Source organism: Hibiscus syriacus, unplaced genomic scaffold (assembly GCF_006381635.1).
Source record: "Hibiscus syriacus cultivar Baekdansim isolate YM2019G1 unplaced genomic scaffold, ASM638163v2 tig00111408_pilon, whole genome shotgun sequence".
Classification (NCBI taxonomy): Eukaryota; Viridiplantae; Streptophyta; class Magnoliopsida; order Malvales; family Malvaceae; genus Hibiscus; species Hibiscus syriacus.
The window spans coordinates 481,744-504,918 of NW_024063085.1; the positions used below are offsets into that span (position 1 = coordinate 481,744).

The 23,175-nt window shown below is 35.8% G+C and overlaps 4 protein-coding genes and 1 pseudogene across 4 annotated transcripts; 3 read left to right on the forward strand and 2 right to left on the reverse strand.

Annotated features, from left to right (window-relative positions):
* Window positions 1-2,473: 2,473 nt before the first annotated feature.
* LOC120162797 (ribulose-phosphate 3-epimerase, chloroplastic-like) lies at window positions 2,474-3,793 on the forward strand. The gene is made up of 4 exons (XM_039172873.1): window positions 2,474-2,618; window positions 3,230-3,344; window positions 3,577-3,698; window positions 3,778-3,793. Coding segments are annotated over exons 1-4 (348 nt in total). The 5' UTR covers window positions 2,474-2,508; the 3' UTR covers window positions 3,779-3,793.
* Window positions 3,794-4,307: 514 nt separating this feature from the next.
* On the forward strand, window positions 4,308-5,172 carry LOC120162798 (ribulose-phosphate 3-epimerase, chloroplastic-like). The gene is made up of 4 exons (XM_039172874.1): window positions 4,308-4,422; window positions 4,504-4,559; window positions 4,934-5,003; window positions 5,091-5,172. Exons 1-4 carry the CDS (start codon window positions 4,323-4,325, stop codon window positions 5,135-5,137), a joined length of 273 nt encoding a protein of 90 aa, XP_039028805.1. The 5' UTR covers window positions 4,308-4,322; the 3' UTR covers window positions 5,138-5,172.
* A 414-nt stretch (window positions 5,173-5,586) lies between these two features.
* Window positions 5,587-8,041, reverse strand: LOC120162799 (NEP1-interacting protein-like 2). Its single transcript, XM_039172875.1, is given in 6 exon segments — window positions 5,587-5,773; window positions 5,907-6,067; window positions 6,928-7,008; window positions 7,296-7,474; window positions 7,854-7,865; window positions 7,868-8,041. Coding segments are annotated over 6 exon segments (633 nt in total). The 5' UTR covers window positions 7,929-8,041; the 3' UTR covers window positions 5,587-5,634.
* Window positions 7,927-20,716, forward strand: LOC120162761 (annotated as a pseudogene).
* Window positions 20,717-21,586: 870 nt separating this feature from the next.
* On the reverse strand, window positions 21,587-22,829 carry LOC120162762 (probable receptor-like protein kinase At5g61350). The gene is made up of 4 exons (XM_039172845.1): window positions 22,549-22,829; window positions 22,296-22,464; window positions 22,104-22,229; window positions 21,587-21,952 (listed from the first exon to the last, which is right to left on the reverse strand). The coding sequence occupies exons 1-4, from the start codon at window positions 22,827-22,829 to the stop codon at window positions 21,587-21,589; spliced, it is 942 nt and encodes a 313-aa protein (XP_039028776.1).
* Window positions 22,830-23,175: the final 346 nt, after the last annotated feature.

A 23,175-nucleotide genomic window follows, 5' to 3' on the forward strand; every position in this document is an offset into this window, starting at 1 on the left:
CAATCAACCTTACATGAACTCGTTCCTAATTTTTTTTCCATCATCTGTCTTTGTGCGGGCTCCAAGTCTTTGCTGCTGCCATGCTGGTGTTGGTGGTGAGATTTTAACAAACAAATAAAAGCTCTCACTGCCAAACAATAAAAAACGGAAAGATGGATTAATATAAGATTAAAAAATAATGCAATCGAAAATTAAAAAAAAACATTAACAAAATTAGTTTAACCCGACTAAAAATGTTGACTTATACCTAATATTAATTATAATGACGTAACCGACAAATTTATCTCATCAGTAAGTATTAATATTTTTTTCAAAAGTATAGATATTATCGAATTAAAAAAATAAAAAATAAGAATGATGCAAAGTATCAATACATTTTTATAAATATCGTTGCTTTCAAATTTTAAAGAAACATGAAAAATGAGAAGGCTACAAAATTTTAATATTTTTTCACAAATATCAATACTTTTGAATAAAAAATATATATAGAAAATGAGAATGCTGCAAACTTGATTTTAAATAAATATCAATACTATGATCTGATGGTTAATATTTTAACATTTAATGTATGGTAAAATATCAATACTTTTTTTATTATGTTCGATACTTAAACATTTGATAAAGTTGATGGAAATTAAAATATTGATACTTGTTAATTTGAAAAAAAATGTTCAAGTTAAGATCGAAAGTTACTTATTTGAAAATTTTCATTAAAACATCGTTGTAAAAATATTGATAGTGTAATAATAATTACAACTTAAATGGTTAAAATAAAATATGTGCAACCTATTACCGATTTGTTTAAATATATAATAATAATGTAAACAATAAACTAATTACAACTTACCCTATTAAAATAAAATAAACGCAACTTATTACGTTAAACTAGCCACTGGTTTGTTTAAATATATAATAATAATGTAAACGATAAAATAAAATGTGTGCAATTTATTACGTTAAATTAACTACCGGTTTGTTTAAAGGTATAATAATAATATAAACGACAAAATATTTACAACTTAACTGGTTAAAATAAAATAGACGCAATCTATAACATTAAATTAGCTAATGGTTTGTTTAAAGGTATAATAATAATTTAAATGGTAAAATATTTACCACTTAACCAGGAAAATAAAATAAACGCAACATATTACGTTAAACTAGCTACCGGTTAGTTTGAAGGTATAATAATAATGTAAACGGTAAAATATTTACAACTTAATAATTTGAAATATTTTTTTAAATTCGAAAGTATCGATACTTGTAGGTTGATGAGGGGAGTTCATCAATTTTTTCAAAAATCTCGATACAACAAATATCAATTATCGATATTTTAACATTCATAATTTTTTTCAAATGTTAAAGTCTCAAAAATCTAAAACTCTAAAGTATTGATATCGGGTATTAATAATTTTTCTGAATACATATTGATACATATACACCAAGTATCGGTATTAATAATTTCCATACATCTACACTAAGTATCGATATTAAGTATAAGAGTTTTGATACTTTTAATCCAATTTTGTCTTTTTTTTATTAGTTACCTTAGTTAAAACAATAACGGTTACTTATAAGAAAGTAGAAGAAACTAAAATATTGATATTTTCTGTAAGTATCGATATTTTTACAAAGATATTTTAATGAAAAATTTTAAATAAGTAACTTTCGATTTTAACATTTCAATTTTTTTCTTCAAATTAACAAGTTTCTAAAATGCTAAAATATCGAACATCATAGAAACATTATCGATATTTGTTAAAGTATCGATCATCATATCATAGTAGTATCGATATTTATTTTAAAATAATTTTTATCCAAATATACAATTACATATTAAATCGCTACAAATTTCATTAAACACAATTTTAACATTTCATATCACAACCTACTTCTTTATTCTCAATAATATTATGGGACGCAACCTAACATGTTAATATTTATTTATAACAAAACAAGTATTTATAAGTGGGATTTAAAAGGTCCCTTCAATTTAAACTTTCATTAACATTTTAGGCGTAACTTAATATGTTAATAATATTTATAAAAAAATAAGTAATTAACTTATTTTGTTGTCGTGAGTTTTTTAAATTTGCATCAACTTAAATTTTAATAATATTTTAAGAATTACCTAATATATTAATAATATTAATAACAAAATAAATAATTAACTTATTTTTTTACCGTTTATAATATTTTAAATGCAACTTATTATGTAATTACAGTTAATATTATTTTCAGTAATTAACCTAAATTATTAAAGTAAATAATTTTTTGACCCATTTTACAGACCACGATAAAATTTTTAATTATTACAATTATTATTATTATCAACACAAATAACATAAATAAAAACATATCATAATTTCGGTAATAATTTTAATTAGTCACTTATTTAACCAATCACATATTTTAATCGTATTTAACCGGCAACCTCCCAAAAAAAACCCACCTCCTTTCTCGATTACAACACACAAGATATAATAAAAAAAAGAAGACAAGCAACAGATGTTGACAGCTTCCTCATTGTGTTCTTCAACTCAGATTAATGGCTTCGGAGGAGGACTTGGGGTTCTAAGAACTCATGTCTCTCAACCCAACACACTTACTTTCACAAGGTTTTATTCTTCGTTGTTTTTTTCTAGATTTTTCTTTTTCATGGCAAAAGAAGCAACTTTATGGGTGTTGGCGTTGAAACCCAGTTCAGAAATGTTGAAATGTTCTTGTAAACTTGTTTCAAATTTGATAATTTTCCCCCTATAACCGGAAGTTTCATTCTTTTGTAATGTTTTAGACACAAAATAAGGCGGTTTCTATTGAAAGTGAAGGATTGTTTTCCGTTAAAAACATAAATCAAGAATATAAGGTAGCTGAAGTTCATTGAATTAATTTACAATTACATTTTTAATTTCGTAATATTTGATATAAGAAATCTGAATATGCAATTTGGATGGCTGGTGTTTACTTAGGAGCAGAATTGTGTATTTATATTCAAGTTTTCGCTTTCTTCTTGCATGTTGATGTTAAGTTGAAGCTAGGGGTTTGGTTTCGACTGTGATCTTCAGCACAAGTTATGCATTATGACATTGCATTCACAAATTACATCGAAAGTTTTAGCACATTTTTCGAACATGATTGTTTGTCTTCGTACAGATTTGATTTTTTCTCTTTCCAGGTCTCTTACAATGTTTTAGTATGCTTTTATTATATTTTCCTCTGAAAATGTTAGGAGGAGAATTTCTACAGTAGTGAAGGCAACGGCTCGAGTCGATAAATTCTCGAAAAGCGATATCATTGTTTTTCCATCTATTCTCTCTGCTAATTTCGCGAAGTTGGGGGAGCAGTTTCGTTATTGTTAATCTTTTACCATGAATGTTCTTGTAAATTATAACTTTCAGATATGCAACATGTTTCCGGAACACAGAAAATTGGACTATAATCTGCATTACTGTTTGGTATTTTAATTTATGCCAATGTCAATAGCAAACATGTTAGCGGCTCTTCGCTTGTTTTACCTCCATGATATTTTTAACTCGGTTTGGAGCTTGCTTCTGAAGGTTGTCCAGAATTTTCTAGGTGAAAGCAGTAGAAGTGGCAGGCTGTGATTGGATCCATGATGTAATGGATGGCCGATTTGTTCCTAACATTACAATTGGACCTCTCGTAGTTGATGCTTTACGACCAGTATTTGGTTTTTGGTATGCTTCTCTTTTTGCATACCTTATAATTAATCAGCCAATATTAAACATTTTCTAATCCCTTATAGATGCACTGCAGATGATTGTGGAACCTGAGCAACGAGTTCCAGATTTTATCAAGGCTGGAGCAACCATCGTCAGTTTTCATTGCAACAATCTTCAACCATCCATTTGCATCGTATAGTTAATCAAGTGAGATTTTTCTTTCTCTGAGCCTTTCCGTACATTCCATGATAAAAATGAGGGGTCGCCTCAAATCAAGTAAAGCCCAAACTCGATTGCATTCATAACAATAAGGTCGTATAGACTATAGCAGTATGCATTGTTTTCTTATGCACAGTTTCATGTGGATTTTGTAATCGGAATTTATTTTAGAATATCGCTACATATCTGGATATACATCAGACATAGATGCCTTCACAAAACGAAGAGTCGGAACATAGCCTGAAATATGGTTAAAACAATATTCCAAGAATATCCAAGTTTAATCTACTATGTGGATCCCTCACTGCATTTTTGTAACTCATCACCTAAAGATTTTACGAGTTCGTTGGACTAAATTGAAGGAAATTGACATGATAATCTCTCATTTGCATTCGGACAGTGGTTAATCTTGTCGTGATCATGTCGGTCAACCCTGGGTTTGGTGGGCAGAGCTTTATCGAGAGTCGAGTGAAGAGAATCTCGGACTTGAGAAGAATGTGTGCAGAGAAGATATACACAGGTGCCATCTCTGTAGGTGTCATCTAACCTTTTTTATGCTTTAAAATATGGTGACAATTTATCTTATATTTTTCCGGTGCAGGGAGTAAACCATGGATTGAAGTGGATGGCGGAGTTGGTCCTCAAAATGCATACAAGGTACCACATTAGAATCATGTGGTTTTCCTATGTTACTCGAACTTGAATGTGAGCATTGGAAACGATATGTCCAGCAAGGTATGTTTAAGAAGAATGAAGAGTCACACCAAATGTAGTTTGTATGAGTTATCATTTGTCGAGAGATAGGCCTATGGTTGCTTTACCATTGATGATTCCACAGCAAGTGGTGTCCGAATCAAGTTTTCGCAGTGATCAATCATTTTTATACTTGTTGGAGGTGCAGATCTTGACGGCAAAAGGTTCTTTATAGTGGGAAAGGGTTAGCGTGTGCCAGACTTTTGTTTCTGATGCGAGCTTCGAAGATTTTGTTTAAGTTATGGAATATAAATTGAAATGGCATCCATTGCTGACAGGTTATTGAGGCTGGAGCGAACGCTTTAGTTGCTGGTTCAGCTGTGTTTGGAGCCAAAGATTACGCCCAAGGTATGGATGGGAGGAACCATTTAATATTTTCCATGTATTTAATGGAAAGGATTTTAATGAATTTTTGTGGCTTGAACAATTTAACAGCCATTAGAGGAATCAAAACCAGCAAAAGGCCGGGAGCAGTCGTGTGACTAATGATCTGTATCTATCTCCATTTCCATTTAGGGTACCCTAAAACTTCATAGTGATTGATCATACACTGCAACAAGTTTTTATGAGTTTTGTTGTATAATTTAGTATGAACGTCTTCCTCTTTTTGCAGATAATATGCACTATATGATCGTTTAAGAAGCAAAATATCGCTACCACCAGAAGCACAATATTGCTACCTTGTCGGATTTCAAATGATTGACACATAAGGGATACGGAGAGTGAGGTAAATAAGATGTGCTTTTTTGGATTAGACGACTCGTGTTTATGTCGAGCACTTTGTATCATGCAAGTTTCAATTCATTTCAGTTTCCATATCTTGATTCAGTCATAAGGTTTGGTTTACATTCATTTCGGAGACAAGCATCGATCAGATTTTTTAAATTAAAAACCAAATCAATTCGACTCGGTTATTTTGATTTTTCACTCGTATAGGTTTGGGTCTCATAATGTACACTATAACTTGATTCTAATACATTCACAGACACCGTCTACATACAGGGCATGAACCCTGCCGTATAAGCCACTTATCTACACATACCAGGTGAAACGAATGCTGGCATTCGGGCAAACTCCTCGCCATTTCCCCTAGTTTAATATCCTGCCAATGACAATATCTATTGTTATTATTACTGTTAATAGCATTGTATTTGTTATGGTTATTAACTTATTATTAGCAAACTGGGATTGAGATTGTTATTGATACGATCACAGGGGTAAAAGAAATGAATGTGGTTGCAAAGTAGTAACTGCAAACATATCGTGCAATTTACAATGCTTTGAGGTGCCTTGGTTTCGTTTAGCATAACATGACATGGTAGTCTAAGCAGTGAATCTCCCGACAATCCCCTCGATACAACTTTGTCATAGATACCATGGATCTCATCATAGTTTATATTAGCAAGGCTTACCTGCACCATACACGAGAGAGAGGGAGGTTTGCGAGATAAAAAGTTACTTCTTTCTGCGAGTTACATGCAAAACAAGGAAGATATGAACAAAATACATCTTGTGATCGACGCCTTTATGAACAAGTACTGAATCTATATGTTATGAATAAAAACTTCAAGACGATCCTGACCCGGTAATTCTAAGTTGAAGGAGATAATAACTATATGCATGCTGCTTGTTGAAATAAACTATAACAGCAACATATTCTACTCACTTACATTAACTTGTACAAGCAGTATAGTAAACAAGTGTACATTTTGCAGAAACAGATATCTTGAGTATCTATAAACTTCATTCGAGAAACAAAGTTCGAAAAGCAAGCACACAGAAGTTTTAAGTAACAAAACCGATCTATGAAGCAAAATCAAATAAAAGAAATAACTAGAAGAGCGAGGAAGATTAGGTAAAATAAGACGGTGCTAATATTTTCCATTCTCTTTCAGATTCTTTGCACCTCATCTACACTACTTAAAGCAAAGAGAGAGATTTGAGAGATAAAAGGTTACTTCTTTCTGTGAGTTACGTGCGAAACAAGGAAGACTGAACAAAATACATCACGGTGATCGACACCTTTATGAGCAAGTACTGGACCTAACCGTCAGGAAAAACCATGCACAAAATACCATGCAGCTTCTTTTGGATCCTTTTAAAGGATCACTGGAAAACTAATGTTCTTCACCAATCTCATCCATGATTCCTCACAAAGGAAATGACGCTTTTCTTTATTAGAGATCAATCATGTAGATATATGCTAAATTTCCAACATAATACAACCAATCCAGTGTTCTCAAACAAAATACAAAAAGAATGAATACAAGACCTGCCAATGGTAGGTAGTTAACATAGCTGGGGTTAACTCGTCGACCAATCTTTCCCGGAGAAGCTCCTCTATGAAATCTGCCTGGACCCAAAACATATATAATTAGTCTATAGCCAAAGGTAGAAAAAAATAGCTCTTATGGTTAGCACAAAACTTCAAGAAGAATTGTGTAGTATGCATATGCTATGTTGCTCCGACTCTTTATTTTTCCCGTATATAACACATTCGGACTTATAAAAAGTGGAGCATATCCGTGTCAGAGATATACCCTTATATATCCATATCAAACGCTCCCCCCCCCCAACCCACCCAAAAAAACCAAATCCAAGCAACATAGAGCATAAGAATCAAGCTTAGTTGCTGCTAACCATAGATGATGAACCCCTTGAACCAGTTTGTTCCAAGCACCAGTAAGCACGAGAAGCCTCCAAAACCTCAATAGACATTACAGCCCCTGCTATAGCACCTAATCCAGCCCCGCGAAGGAGGCCGCTATCCGAAGCCCTACCGGCCAAAGCACCGATAGCAGCTCCGGTAAAAGCTCCAGCTGCAAATATTCAAACCTCATTACATCGTCAAGTTTGAAATCGACAATCATTTGCCAAAACATAAAGCTAATTTCGATTGAGCAAATATTGGTATAAAACATCTAGTACGGGTGTTTCACATGCATCAAAAACTCATGCTTGATGTATTAGTATTACTATCTTGTTTTCATTTTCAAAAGAAAGAACAGTGAATTAAACCCATATGAATTATACACGCATACAAACACACACACATGTATATTCTCTTTTCGGACGTAAAATAACGATTCAACTGTCAAAACTTCCAGAAAAATATAACAAAAATCATTGAATTAAAAAAATAAATATAATAAAAAGAAAAAAAAGAAAAGAAAATGAAATGAAATGGGCTGTCATCACCAAAAGCAAAAACCCTGTGAGAGCTCCAGAAATGGCTCCTGCAATGAAGCGAGGAACGGTGTCAACAACATCCATGACCGGGTATGTTCCGCCTGGAGGGACCAACAAAAAGGTGTGGATCTGATATCGCAATTCAGGGCAGATAAAAAGAGTTATCACATCAAATCCGTCTCAGATAATTAGATAAATGAAAGATATTTTCTGCAATAGATTTTCGGTGAATTTTCGTTTAAATTCTTAAACTGTGGTAGGAAAAAAGAGAAGAACCGACATTAGAAATCTTAAAATGATATCTACGGTGGAAATGAACTATTGAGAATATTAAAAAAATTATAATATTTTAAATTGAATGTAATTTAAAATATTATATTTTTTGTCGAATATAAAATGTTAATTTTTATAGTATTTTTTGTTTAACAATTGAAAATGTTATTTTTTTGTAATATTTTAGATTATAACAAAAATATTATATAAAATTAATATTTTAGATTACGTCTAATTTAAAGTGTTATGTTTTTAATCACTTTTTTATCACGTAAATTTCCGTCATTTTTAATTTTAAATTAGGTTATTTTTTAAACTTTCACTGTTATTTATCAGTTTATTAATTTTATTTATATTAAATTTCGCAAACTAAAAAAAACAAAATTATTTATCTGAAAATTACAAATCAATGAATTTAAAGATTGGGAGTAAAATAGAAAAATTTAAAATATTAGTGAAAATTTTAAAAACATCATAATTAAGGGACAAAAATAAATTTAAGAATGATAGAGTGATTCACTCATATTATAATATATCGAAAAGTATTTAAATTATTATTTTTGTTTTATTTTAATATTCAAATTTTATTTTTATCAAATAGATTTCTGTTTGATACCCGTTATTAAAAATTTAACAGAACTGTTGACCAGAATTAGTTATTAAGGGGTACAGGGTGAGCGATTACTTAGGCCCCATATTTTTATAAGATCCCTATTTTTTCAACAATGCTTTTTATTTTTATAATTAAGATTTTTAATTTTTTAATTTTAATTTTTCTTTTCATAATTAAGGCCCTTAATTTTTATAATCTCACTATTTACCTTTACAATTGAGACCCTTAATTTTTTCAATCTAAGTTTTTACCTTTATAATCGAAGCCCCTAATTTTTTTTATTCTCACTTTTTAACTTTATAATTGAGATCACTAGTTTTTCTAATCCAACTGTTTACTTTTATAATTGAGGCCCCTAATTTTTTTCAATCTCACTTTCTAACTTTATAATTGAAGCCTTTAATTTTTTTAATCTTATTTTTTACCTTTATAATTAAGGTTCATAATTTTTTCAATCTCACTTTCTATCTTTATAATTGAAGTCCCTAATTTTTTTAATCTCACTTTTTACTTTTATAATTGATGTCTTAATTTTTTACAATTCCACCTTTTATCTTTATAATTGAAGTCCCTAATTTTTTTAATCTCATCTTTTATATTTATAATTGGGCCCCTTAAATTTTTTTAATCTCACTTTTTACCTTTATAAGTAAGGTCCCTAATTTTTTCAATCTCATTTTCTACCTTTATAATTCAAGCCCCTAATTTTTAATCTCACTTTTTAGCTTTATAATTGAAGCTCCCAATTTTTATAATCCAACTTTTTTACTTTTATAATTTAGGCCCCTAACTTAATCATTTTTCTAAAATTTATTAATGTAATATTAAATTAATTATTCAAAATAATAGAATATACTTTTGTTCTATAAGAACCGATTTTTTAGTTTTGCTCAAAGCCCCGAAAATGTCTAAGATGACTCTACTGTTAAAATGTCATTTAATTTTATTTTTTTCAATGATGACATGATATTATCTTATGGTGACACTTCAATATCAATATCACCATTATGTTTTGAACGATGGGTACCAAAATAAAATTTAACTAAATGTTAAGTATAATTTTTAAAAAATAAAGTTTAAGTATTAAAATATAATTAAAATAATAATTTAATTACTAAACATGTAATTTACCCTTATTATTATTATTAAATGATTAAATTAGTAAAGATATGAAAGGGAGACGTGGGGTTGTTTCTCTCTCTCTACCAAACTATCCAAAACACTTCGCTTTTTTGTTTTCTCCTCCACTTGTACCTTCCTTTTTTGCCACCTCATCCATCTCTCTATGCTACTCTCGTGCGCGCCTTACACACCTCCTTTCTCCTTCCATCCAGCACGTTAGTCACATCCACTCTCCTCATTTACACTGAAAATAAAAAAATACTATGTCAACAGATTTTTTTTAAACTTTTAATGACGATATTAAAATGACACATAAAAAAATATGTTTTTTTTGAAAAATCACTGGTGATTGGTATATTTATCGATATAATACCGATCATATTATATTTCCTGATCTAACATCCGTACCAATAAAGCGCGCCCCCTGTCCTGCGCTATATGCAGATTTGGCAACATGTGGGGTATAGTGCGGTATAGAGGGCGCGCTATACCTTTAATTACCTACTCGTTCACACCCCAATCCTCCCTATAAATACCTCCATCCTCAATCACTTTCATCACACCAAATTCTCTCAAATTTTCTCAATTTCTCTTAAATACTCTCTTTTTTAAGGTATATTTTATAATATTTTTAATATTATGTATTTAATTTATTTAAGTATTTTACTTTATTTAATATTTTACTAATATAATTTTTTTGTAGATATATAATGGAAGACAGTCTACTTCGCTTGGATGAAATCATATATCTCGACACTTTACTGATACGATAACATTTTAACGTTTTAATTTAATTTAAATTATTAGTAATAATTAGTTGATTTATTTAATGCATGATTATTAGATTAAGAATTAATTTTTAGGAGAAGAACCATGTATTAGATCCTTTTATTAGGAATCTTAAGTTAGTGATACCTAGTTGTGTCTTGACGTATTTAGTAGAGGCTGGATTTGGTTACATAGGTAGATATCAAGGTCATTGTAAAATAGAACCAGACCTTATTTCTGCCTTAGTAAAGCGGTGGAGGCCGGAGACCCACACATTCCATCTTCCGTGCGGAGAGTGCACGATCACGCTTGAGGATGTTTCTATGCACCTGGGGCTTCCGGTGGATGGAGATGTGATATCAAGGATAGCTTCCGGTTCTTGGACTACTTTGTGCCGGGAAAATCTAGGACGTGTCCCGGAAAGTTTTATCGGAGGTAGGATACCGTTAAATTGGTTAGATGCCAATTTTTGGGAGTTGAGCGCAGACGCCTCTAAGGATGAGGTTAAGATGTATGCACGAGCATGTATATTGCATTTGATAGGAGGGTTGTTGATGCCGGACAAATCGCGCAACCTAGTTCACAGCATGTGGTTGCAACATCTTAGCGACTTTCGTCTCGCCAGATTATTCAGTTGGGGCTCGATAGTTTTGGCTTTACTGTACAGGGAGATGTGTGGAGCCACTGACTACAGGCGTAATGCTATTGACGGATGTCTCCTGCTACTGTAGTCTTGGGCATGGTATCGATTGCCCTTTTTATGTCCCGTTGTGAAGAACTCATTCGTATTTCCACTACTTCTGAGGTAATTATAAAACTGATTTTGTATATTAATAATTTTATACAGCGTATAAATTTTTTTCATTGAATAGGTGGTCTATTGATAGGAAAAATCATCAGGAGCTACCTGATGATTTAGAAAAAATTAGGGTGCTCATCGATCAGCATGCTGGCACACAAGTATGAATTTTAATGTTTAAAAATTGATTTTAGATTATAGTTATATAAATAGATTATTATTTTGATAAAAAATTATATAATATTTGTTTTAGTTTGAATAGGTGCCATATTGTACTGATGATGTGAGGGCGGTGATCCCACCTGAGTTGAGGGGTCCATCAGATGTTTGGATAGAGATGGTCCTCTGATTTGTTATGCGACCGTCGAGTGACACTCTACTGATCGCGTGCTCCGGAAGTTTGGTTGTTTTCAACCAATTCTGGAAGCACCTCGCAATATGGACGAGTTGCATAGCTTAGATAGACGCGGCAAGACAGATACAGATTGGCTGGTGAGGCATCATGAGTGGGTCGTGTTGTGGGAGGATCGACATCGGCGCCTTCCCCGTAGAGAGCCTATTTTTGATGACCTCTTGATGTATGCTGACGGTTATTATGAGTGGTTCAACAGTAACGGGAAACCGTTTTTGCTTCCCGAGGATGCAAGAGGGCATACCTTTCCGCGACGTCAATAGAGACGTGATCCGCCACAGCACCATCGTCCCCCGACTCGTTGACAGAGAGCAGGTGCTTCCGGTTCATCCTTAGTTGTACCAGCATGACCTTCACAGCAGCCATATATGATGCCGTCATCGTCTTTCCATTACCAGATGCCACTGTCGCCGCCTTCACATGGTTTTATGACCCCGCCGCCGTCACCGTCATAGATGACCCCTCCTGGAGGCTATTATAGGTCTATGTTTACAGATTCGACTTAGGGTTCATATGCTGGATATTTGATGGGTTCAACCTCATCACCTATGGCCGCAGTACAGACACCTTCTGTACAGTTTTCACACTCAGCGATGTCTGGAGTTTCCCAGTTTTCGCAGGCCGGTGGGATAGTCAGTCATATACCTCCAGGGTCCTTATTCTATGGAGGTGCTTCATCGTCATCAACTCCTCATCAACCTAATGTATCTGCTCAGGACGACGACGACGACGGTGATGATGATGACAGTGAGGAGTCAGAACCAGTGATACGAAGAAATCCTCCTCGAGACCGACAGCCACCGCCCTGCGGAACACATTCGCGTCGTAGGCATCGATAGATTTTTTTTATTATATTTGTATTTACTTTATTTTTTAAAATTGTAATTTTTTATTATTTCTCATTTAATACTTACTTTATTTTGTTAAATTTGTTGGACTTTTTTAATGTATTTCAGTTAATTTTGTTTATTACCATTTAATATCAGTTATTCTAATTTGGTTATCATTTAATACTTATTGTAAGTTTGTTGTATTTAAAAGTATATTCAAATACCAATTTGGTTATCATTAACTTGAAGTAAATGCAAATTAAAGTACAAGAATTATTATTTGATAAACAAATACATCATTTCCTCATCAATTGTTACTTGATGACAACAGAAGTGGACATATTTTTCTCGTGTGTCCTAGGTTTCTACAATGCCCACATCTTCTGTCTTGTCTAGATCTTTCTCGAATATCCATATCGCAATGAATTTGATTGGATTTTGGACGACCACGCTTCCTCAATAAATTCAGATTTGATACAATCGGAAGCCAATCTTAAACCTCATCAGGGTCTTTGTCATTACCTATGGGGGAAACTCAAATTCATATACCTTAAAAACTTCAGATAGTAGGTATACGGGATCCACAAACTGGTTATAGTATTGACGTGTGTGCCAGCAAGCTGCTATCACATGAGAGCATGGATACTTCAGAGCTTGAAAAAACCCGTAGTCGTACGTTCTGTCCCTTAGATTTACTCTTAACGACACAGCTTCAATCCCTTGAAGAGGTCGTGGCAACTCTGTGACACGAAACATTTCATGCCTTCTAGAGAAGCTTGTTACAAACATTCCATTTGATGCGGCAACTTTTTTTTTGTAGATCTACAACTAATCTAGGGTGATAGACATGACCGCCTTGCATCCAGGTTTGAGCTTGTCCCCCGAGCTTCGTAAAAAGCGCCCCCAAACGAAAATATGTAGTTTTTACCAAAGTCGCTACAGGTAAGTGAAGTGCACCATTTAAGGTTGAATTGATTGCCTCAGCCAAGCTGGTCGTCATGTGTCCATATCGATATCCACCATCATATGCGTTCGTCCACATTTCTTTATCGATGAGGCTGATGTAATCGTATCATTCCTCGTTCTTCGCCCGTAAATCTTGAAGCATTGATTCAAACGTTCGAGGAAGTAGTTCGTAACCTGATCAAAAAATGTATAACTTACTAACTTGCTTTCACTTACCCATGCGCACAATTAATTGACGCTCATCATTCTTCTTGTACCTTTCATAATAGTTCGCAGTAATGTGTCGGAGACAATACCTATGTTGGACAAAGGGTGGTTGCCACATTGGACCTAAAGACTCCATTGTTGCTTTGATCCCAGCTCTGCGATCTGAAATGGCACATATGTTTTTCCTCGTGATAACATGTGCACGTAAATTTCGGAGGAAAAAAGCATAAGAATCTGTATCTTCTCATTCGACAAGAGCAAAGCAACTGGAAGAATGTTGCGATTGTCATCTTGGACAACTGTCAATAATAAAACTTGTTTGTATTTTCCATACAAGAAAGTCCCGTCGATCTAGACCATAGGCTTGCAGTATTTGGCAGCATTAACGCACTGTGGGTAACTCCAAAAAACCTGGTAGAATTGGCTTCGATCGCGAAGAACTCGATCATTATAGTATGCATAGGAGGTTTCGAAGTCCACAATTGTCCCAGGATTCAACGTCCGCACCATACTAAACCAACCTGGAAGTTCGTTGTAAGATGCATCCCATTCGCCATGAAGTTTGATAATAGCATTTTGTTTTGCCAATAAAGCTTTTTTATATGAGACAGTGTACCCATACTGCGAGTGTATAGCTGAAATCAACACTGCAACATCTATATGAGAGCTTGCTTTTACCATGGGCATGATGGCTTGGCATATCATTTCAGAGTCCAAGTTGGGATGATCTTGGTTGACCCCTCCAGCACAACATGTGTGAGGACCGTTGTATACTGTTAGTTCACATATGTTGTTTTTCCTCTTCATTTTCGATATGCAAACCATTCAATTGCATCCGTTTTCGCATCGGGTACAATAGCATATATATTTTTCGGTCATCAATCGGTTGACTCTGGACTGAACAGAATTATGGATATTGTAAATTTTTATAGCCATCATCGCTTCTTCTTTGCTTGAAAACTCCATGCCTAAAGATAACTCACCATTATTTATTGATGAGTAATATCCATAGTCACCGAGATGAGGCATATCCGCAAATTCTGGCCCGTACATTGCACCATAATCAGCTTCATACATGTGTGCAGGAGGGTCAGTTTGTGTCACATTTCCTGGAACTTCATCTACATCATCATCATCGGAGTTGAATTGCGGTGATTCTGGGTTAATGAATAGTCCAGTCTCAACACCATCCGTACCAGGCTCACGAAGCGGTTCTTCTGGTGGAGATGATGGTTCCTCCATGCGCTCCACATTTAGGTCGAAAAACCTACTACTTGCATGTCTTCCCCTTGAACTAGAAGGCATATCGACATTGATATCGAAAAAGCTCGCAGTCGAATGTCTCCCCCTGGAGCTTGAAGCCATCGTGTCAAATGTAAACTACATAGATTGTTGGTCGATGACATCTCCATATTAAGGTCAAAGAAATTTGCAGATGAATGTCTTCCCCTTGAACTGTACGCGGTATTGCCATACGGATTGTTCATGGACCCACCTCGATACATATCGTAAGGAGTTGCGGATGAATGTATCCCCATTATGGCATTAAAATCATTACACATTACTGTAGTCGGGCTGTCAACTTGTTCAGCCAGCCCATAGTGAGAGCTTAGTGATTGACCCCGAACAGCACGCACTTGAACAAAATATGCATACATCTCAATAGCAGCGTCTGAATAATTACTTTGAGTTTCAACCATCATTTGAACATCATCATTGTTCGAAAGTTCGAACACTGTATAAGTTAATGGCAACAATGATGTTGGAAATCTGTACTGCAACGACGACATTCTTCTACTACTTCCAACATGAATCTTCCTCGAAATCTTCGTTATCAGCTCCTCAAGAGTTATGTTTTCTCTTGAATGATATTTTAACTCGCTCATTTGATACGAAAACAACGCCGGTTTCATCTTCTCGAATTTCACCATCATAATAAACAATAGCTGAAAGTCGCGTCATTCTTTGAGTTTAAAAGTGCAGCAATATTATATCTGCAAAAAAAATAACTGAAACAAACTTGATTAAATAAATTATATATGAACGAAAATATAACACAATAATTTTTTTACACATCAACGTAAATAATTTAAATAATATAATATTATATTATTACCTGCACCGCAAAACTATTTCAACGTATGCTCCCGCTTTTCAATTTCACAAACATAAAAATTAATTGAAAATAATTAGTATAATAATTTTTCAAATAATGATAATAAACAATAAGTATAATTAAAAAATTATAACAAAATTATCTTATAACGAAAAATCGCATGAACTTCTAAATCAAATATGAGAAGATTGCCTGAATTATTGCTTGTTGACAGAATTATTGTATTAATTTATAAGTTAAGAGGAGAGATGCGAGGAGATGTTAGAAACTTAATCGACGTAGGAGTGTATTTATAACCATATAAGGCGCGGTACATGCACCACACTATATGTAATTATTCATAAAAGATATAGTGCGGACCAGAGATCGCGTTAAATATAATTTCGGTATAGCGCGGCCCCTGATTCGCGCTATACTCTTACATGGCGTATAGCGCGGATCAGGGGCGCGCTATACACACGTGTAACCCATGTCAGCGTATAGCGCGGTACATGGGGCACGCTATACCCCACGTGGCGCAAAATCAGCATATAACGCGGGTCAGGGGGTGCGCTTTATTGCTACGAGTGTTAGATCAAAAAATATAATCTGACCGGTGTTAGATCGATAAATATACCGATCACCGATGATTTTTCGAGAAAAATACCTAAAATAAATACTATATCTCATTAGAAAATAAAAAAATACTATGTCAACAGATTTTTTTTTAACTTTTAATGACGATATTAAAATGAGACATAAAATAAATATTAAGTATAACCTATAAAATATAAATGTAAATACGAAAACAAAATAAAAATAATAATTTAAATATTAAACATTTACTTTATCAGGAGAAAACAACACTTTCCTTTTATCAGAAGAGAAAATCGCCTTAGTGACCAAAAATGCCTTATAATATACGATTTTAACCAACTTTTTTTGGATTTGCCAAAATGACCAACAAAATCGCAACGCGAAATAAAAATCGCAACGCGATCCCCAGAATCGCAAATCAGTTTCCAAAATCACAACGCGATTCTTGAAAATCGCAATGCGATAGTACAAATTCGCATTGCGATTTTACAGAATCGCAACGCGAACACATAAATCGCAACGCGTATCCGTAAATCGCAACGTGTATCCGTAAATCGCAACGCGTATCCGTAAATCGCAATGCGTATCCGTATATCGCAACGCGTATCCGTAAATCGCAACGACAATACGTAAAATCGCAACGCGTATCCGTAAATCGCAACGCGATTTTTAAAGCGCCATTATAATCGCTACGCGTATTTTATTTTCAAATTACAAAAACGAATATTAAGACAAAATCCCGTAATCGCAACTCATAACCTAAAACCTAAAATCACAACTCAGTCCCATCTCCATCTCTCACTCTCTACGGCGAAATCTGTCCCCATCTCCGAAGATTTCCGTCCCCATCTCCGGCGAAATCCCTCACAACCATTCACGGTCAGAAATCCCTCACAATATTCAGAAATGGAAAATCAACCTCCGAGGGTTAGTTTTTTTAATTATTTTTATTTTGAAATTTTTGCATTATTGTAGGTTTTTCATATTGAAACTGATGATAAGTTTACTGGTCATTTCAATAATAGATTAACCATTTCACTTAGATTTCATTTCGCGTTACGATTCTCTTGTTGCGATTTTCATTTCGCGTTGCTATTCTCTCGTTGCGATTTTCAAGTTAGTATTGTCTTTGTCTTTGTTCTGTCTTTTGGTTGAAGTAATGCAATCCATTCAAGTTTCAATTTGCAGAAGAGTCGCAACGAGATAAATGAAAATCGCAACGTGAAAATGACTATCTGCAACGAGAAAAATGAAAATATTGCGATTTTGGTTTCGCGTTGCGATTCTCTCGTTGCGATTTTCATTTCGCGTTGCGATTCTCTCGTTGCGATTTTCATTTCTCTCGTTGCGACAGTCATTCTCTCGTTGCGATTTTCATTTCAACCAAAAGACAAACAGTGTTGCAAATTTTAGTTTCAAGAATAAACTACTACTTTTTATGTTTATTATTTTTGGTATATCTTCACAGTGTAGTTTTTGGTATATCTAACTTGGTATGTTTATTGTTTTTGTAGAAATTTTTTTCGGCTTCATTGACATTAAGGAATAAAGTTAGCCTAGCCACTACAATTGCTTCGAAGCTTTCACCTGCACAAAGACAATTGTTTGAGGAAACCTGCTTCGGGCCATGGCTGAGAGTACAACATCCGGGTGGAGATGCTAATTTGACCCATTTGTGGCTTCAGACCATGACATCAAATCTACCCGACAGTATACAACGTGGTGAGAAGAGATATGGTTTCATTTTCCACCAGCGTATACTTGTTTTGGGCGGAAGGAGTTCTGCTTAATCACTGGTCTACGATTCGGACACGATGATGTAGGCCGTACACTCGTCATATCGCCCGCCCATCATGGTTACCCGGGTTTTTCCGGATGAGTCAATGGAGAAGCCGAACCTACACGTCGACGACCTGAAGAAATTGTTTAATAAGAAAGCTGGTTTCACTCGGATGGATGACGTCGATGTTGTCCGAGTATGCCTTCTACTACTTGTGTATGCCGGCTTTTTAGGCAGAGAGGCCAGACAACCTATTCCTCGGGAGCTAATAATATTGGTAGAGGACCTGAATGCATGGAATCTATTTCCGTGGGGTTCGATATATGGAAAGCTACCTGGACTAACATCAGACCCTGGTGATGCTAATACAAACAGGACTACTTTGTTCTGGCATCAGACCCTGGTGATGCTAATACAAACAGTACTACTTTGTTCTCGGATGACACAGCGGACAAGTCCCGGAAGGCCACCAATCCAGAGATGCGAGCTCCAATCCATCTGGAAGATGAAGTGAGTATTGAACTCAGATAACCAAATACGTATTTGTGTACATTTAAAATTAGGGAAAACCATGTTCGAATGTGGATAATGAGATCATTAACTTTTACTTTATGAAATGACTCCTGGTCATAATATATGCGATTTAAGTGTATTTATCTATTGTTATTGTCTTCCTGTTTATATGGTTGAAGTTGATTTGTGTTGCTTCCTGTGATGAGATTTTATAGTAGGTATTTATAGACTCCTGAACAGGAATCTGTTATCTGCGGAACCAATTATCCAGTTAGTTTTGCAGCCATTGTGATGTTGTATAGGATAGGTTATAAATATGCACTTTAGGCATGTTACGAAAGTTGTCTATGAATGAGAATAATCTGCAGCTGTGGATGCATGCTGTAATTTCATGATCTTTACTTGGTTTTATGAATATATGGAAAATCAATGGCGTAAAGAGTGAAATTTATGGTTGTGTTCATATATGTGTTTTTTTTCTTTCAGTTCGCTGCTGCTACTGTGCAGCCTCCTCAGAATGATTCAGTTGAATGTCGTCCTCGTGTTCCAGGAATAAGTGACCGGAGAACAGGTGGACTGCTCTTATACTGTTCCTTGCCTAGAAAATATTGGATATCATTTGAGATTATTTTCTATTAATGCATGGGATATTTAAGGAATAGAGTGATATAATTTTGCCTTCTATTTTCGGATTCTTTGGAAAACATTAGTCTTCAGTATAAGTTTCATTTTTTATTGCATGGGATATTGCTTTGTTGTACTATTAAACGAGTCAGACGATGTGTCAAAATCAGTATCTTTCTTCATCTATTATTCATTATAATGCAAGCATTAGTTATCATGCTAACACTGGAATACCGAGAAACCATGGCTGTGATTCTTTTTCTGGTTTCCGAACTTTTGCATTAACTGATTCTCTTATCAGTACATGTCCTAATGTTGGTGATATTTTGAGCAGGCTACTTGCATGGTCCAAAGAAGAGTGAACTAAAGATTGGTGTCATCTGCCTTTTTTACTTACGTAAAATCACCAACGTAAAAGCAGCGCTCCAGCGTCGACCCCTAATGACGAAAATGCTGCACAAATTAAGATCCTTGAAGAGAATCTTCCGCAATACGTCATCAAGTGGTTAATGATACCCAAGTACATGAGAACGGTGAAGTGGGAAAACTGTTCTCAAGGCGACGACTTTCCAAGCAGCAGTAGTGTACCGGATTCACTTTCGTTAGAAAGGTCTTCTGCTCCTGCGTCGATGGAGTTCTCACAACATAAGAATTTTGGGGAAGACAAGTTCCTTCAGGAACTTGTGCCGCCAAGAAACAAACCTCGACATGATGTATCTGGTTTACCAACACAAAGTGCATTTTCATACTATATGTCGGGAGCTATGAATCAAGTTATGATGCCGCCATCGGCCATGTTGTTTCAGAACAACCTCCTTGAACTCCAAAACCATGCTAGTTCCGGTGTGGTACCTCAATATAATCACCTTCAACATTGTCATTCCCATTCGCATGTTAGTGGTATGGCATCGTTTCCGTACTACCCTGTTAACATGTGCATGCAACCTGGTCCAATGCTGACAGGTCATTCATGGCCATCTGTTGGAAATTCATCTCCCGGTGAAGTGAAACCAAGTAAGGTTGACAGAAGAGAGGCAGCATTAATCAAATTTCGGCAGAAAAGGAAAGAGCGCTGTTTCGATAAGAAGATTCTATACTAAACAGAAAAAGCTAGCCGAAAGGAGGCCGCGCTTGAGGGGACAGTTTGTGAGGAAACCAAATGGTGTAACTGTTGATCTTAAACGGCGAACCTTCTTGTGTCGATTACTATGACGAGAAAGAAGACTATAAGCAGGTATCGAGGGATTCTTCTCCTGAAGACGATACTCAATGAACGAAGAATGTAACCCTATGGTACTTTTATCAATGAAACGAAAAGCATTGGGTGCCATGAAATTTCTTTATAGTAGACTAGACTTGTAAATATATGTAAACTCTGTAAGACAGTCGAAAATTCTATCTTAATTATTTAACAATTTTCATGAATTACAGAAACATAAGCAGTACAGTGTTTTTTTTCATTAACCATGAAACAAGGCTGTAACATTTTACAAAGCAATACAGGTGAATGAATGCGCACAAAAAGGAAGAAGAAACCCCATGATTTACCTTGCTTGGATATTTCCCACATTTGGAAAATTCAAGTGAGAGGCAACATTCACCTCAGAATCATCATCAATTCCAGAAAGAAGGTTGGCAATGGCGTCGGGATCTATACCTCGTTTTCTTTCTAATGATTCATCATCTTTGAAGAAGCTTCTTGAAGTTGCAATGAAGATTCCAAGTTCCACAACACATCCCCCATGCTTGGCCTGTCAGCTCCTATTCAGCCAAGCATTTCTCTGCAGCTTCTGCAACTTTTTCAATGATTCTTCATTGATACTCCCTGCAATCTTGGGGTCCACGATGTTCTCAATCATCCCTTTTCTATGCCACTGCATTGCCCATTCGGCTAAACTAACTTGGTCCCTCGGAAGCCCGGGGCATATCACTGGCCTTGCCGATAAAACCTCGAAAAGCACCACACCAACGAGTAAACGTCTGATTTATCTGTTAGTTGTTGTCTTCTGAAGTATTCTGGATCGAGGTACCCGAAGCTACCCTTCACTGCAGTGCTGACATAGCCTTGCTCCATTGCAGCAGCTTTGAGAGCCCGAATCAGATACTTTGGCTACAAAGTTATCTAGAAGAATATTTGTTGTCTTTACGTCGCGGTGGATGATCCCTTGTGCTGCACCGTGTGGAGATAATGCAATCCTCGCGCTGCACCAATGCAGATATCGAGCCTTTGTTTCCAGGACAGAGTCGGTTTGTCATTCGAACCATAGAGATGGTCGCGGAGCGGACCATTGGCCATGTACTCGTAAACCAGGATCATCTCCGATTCCTCGTCACAAAATCCTATAAGTGACACGAGATGGCGATGCCTAAGCTTTGAAAGCATTTGTATTTCGGTATTGAATTCGTCTATGCCTTGTTCGGATCCCTGGTTTCCTCGTTTTATTGCGACCTTGGTTCCGTCTTCTAGGGTCCAAGGACACTTTCCCGAACCACCGACACCAACCACCGTCTTTTCATCAAATTATGTGTCGCGGTTCGTAGCTCAGCTAAAGTGAAGGACCTGCCAAGACCCTGAGTAGAGTACAAACTTGAGTGTCCACTCTTACTTTTCCTTGAGCCAAAGATGCTCGTTTTCCGGGATATGCTCAAGAAATTCGAACTCCCTCCATGGACCGGTAAAAGCCACGACGAGAAGCTCTTCTGTTTTTGCCAATTGCAAGGCCGTTTTCTCCACCGGATACAAACAATTCCGAGGAAGAACATGGCGAAGAAGGCCATACAGAGCCCTGAAATTGCAACCACTTTGAGTTTCATAGGTTTCCCCTTGTATGAGCCATCAACAGCATACAAACCATCCAACTACCAGCAAAGTTGCTCAGCTTCATGATCTCCAAGCCATTGAGGATTGCATCAGGTAGGCCACCATTCGAGGATGGACCGACTTGAACCAGGATGGAATTGTTCGTGATGACCGACGCTTGAGCACGAAATCCATGTAATACGGAGTGGCCAAGCCACCAGCTGCGGCAGTGAGATCGAGACTCGAAACCACCATAAAGCTGTTTATATACACATGAAGTACAAGTCATTGGGGGACTTGCTTACAATGTCACAAAGTGCATCCTTATGAGATACGAGTATCCTGCATCGACTTTCACTGTCCAAGTGAGATTGAAATTCGGCTCCATCGTCTGATACGCCTCGGGTGTCATCCTTTTCGCGGTTTCGTAAACTAAATCAGGAGCAATGAACCGAGTAATCCGTTTATCAAGCCTGATATAAGAAACTTTCACAGCTTGAGCTCCTTGTGGAAACACATTGTATGGCTCATCAGGCAGCCATGTCCTCGCCAATGTATCGTTTTTGGACTCAACGTTGGTCCCCATATTCAACCGATACGAAACTTCCAAACATAATTCCACAAGCCATTCACAGTGCCACCTTGCGGAACCATCAGTGCAGAATCAGAGAAAACTTCATCGGGAACAGCCGCGATCTCGATGGCGTTAACAAACGCGCATGAACCCTTTTCCACCTTAGAATCATCACCTACAGAGAAATCATGTAAAAGGACGAACTTCTGGGTATGGACAGTGAAAACCGCGGTTTTAAGATCGTAGAGAGGGTGATGAAGAGGGTAAAAGTAAAGACGAACCCAATGTTTGCCTGGTTTCGAGATGGAAACGTATATTTTGAGACACCATTGAAAACCCTCGCGGTTTTGTATAAATC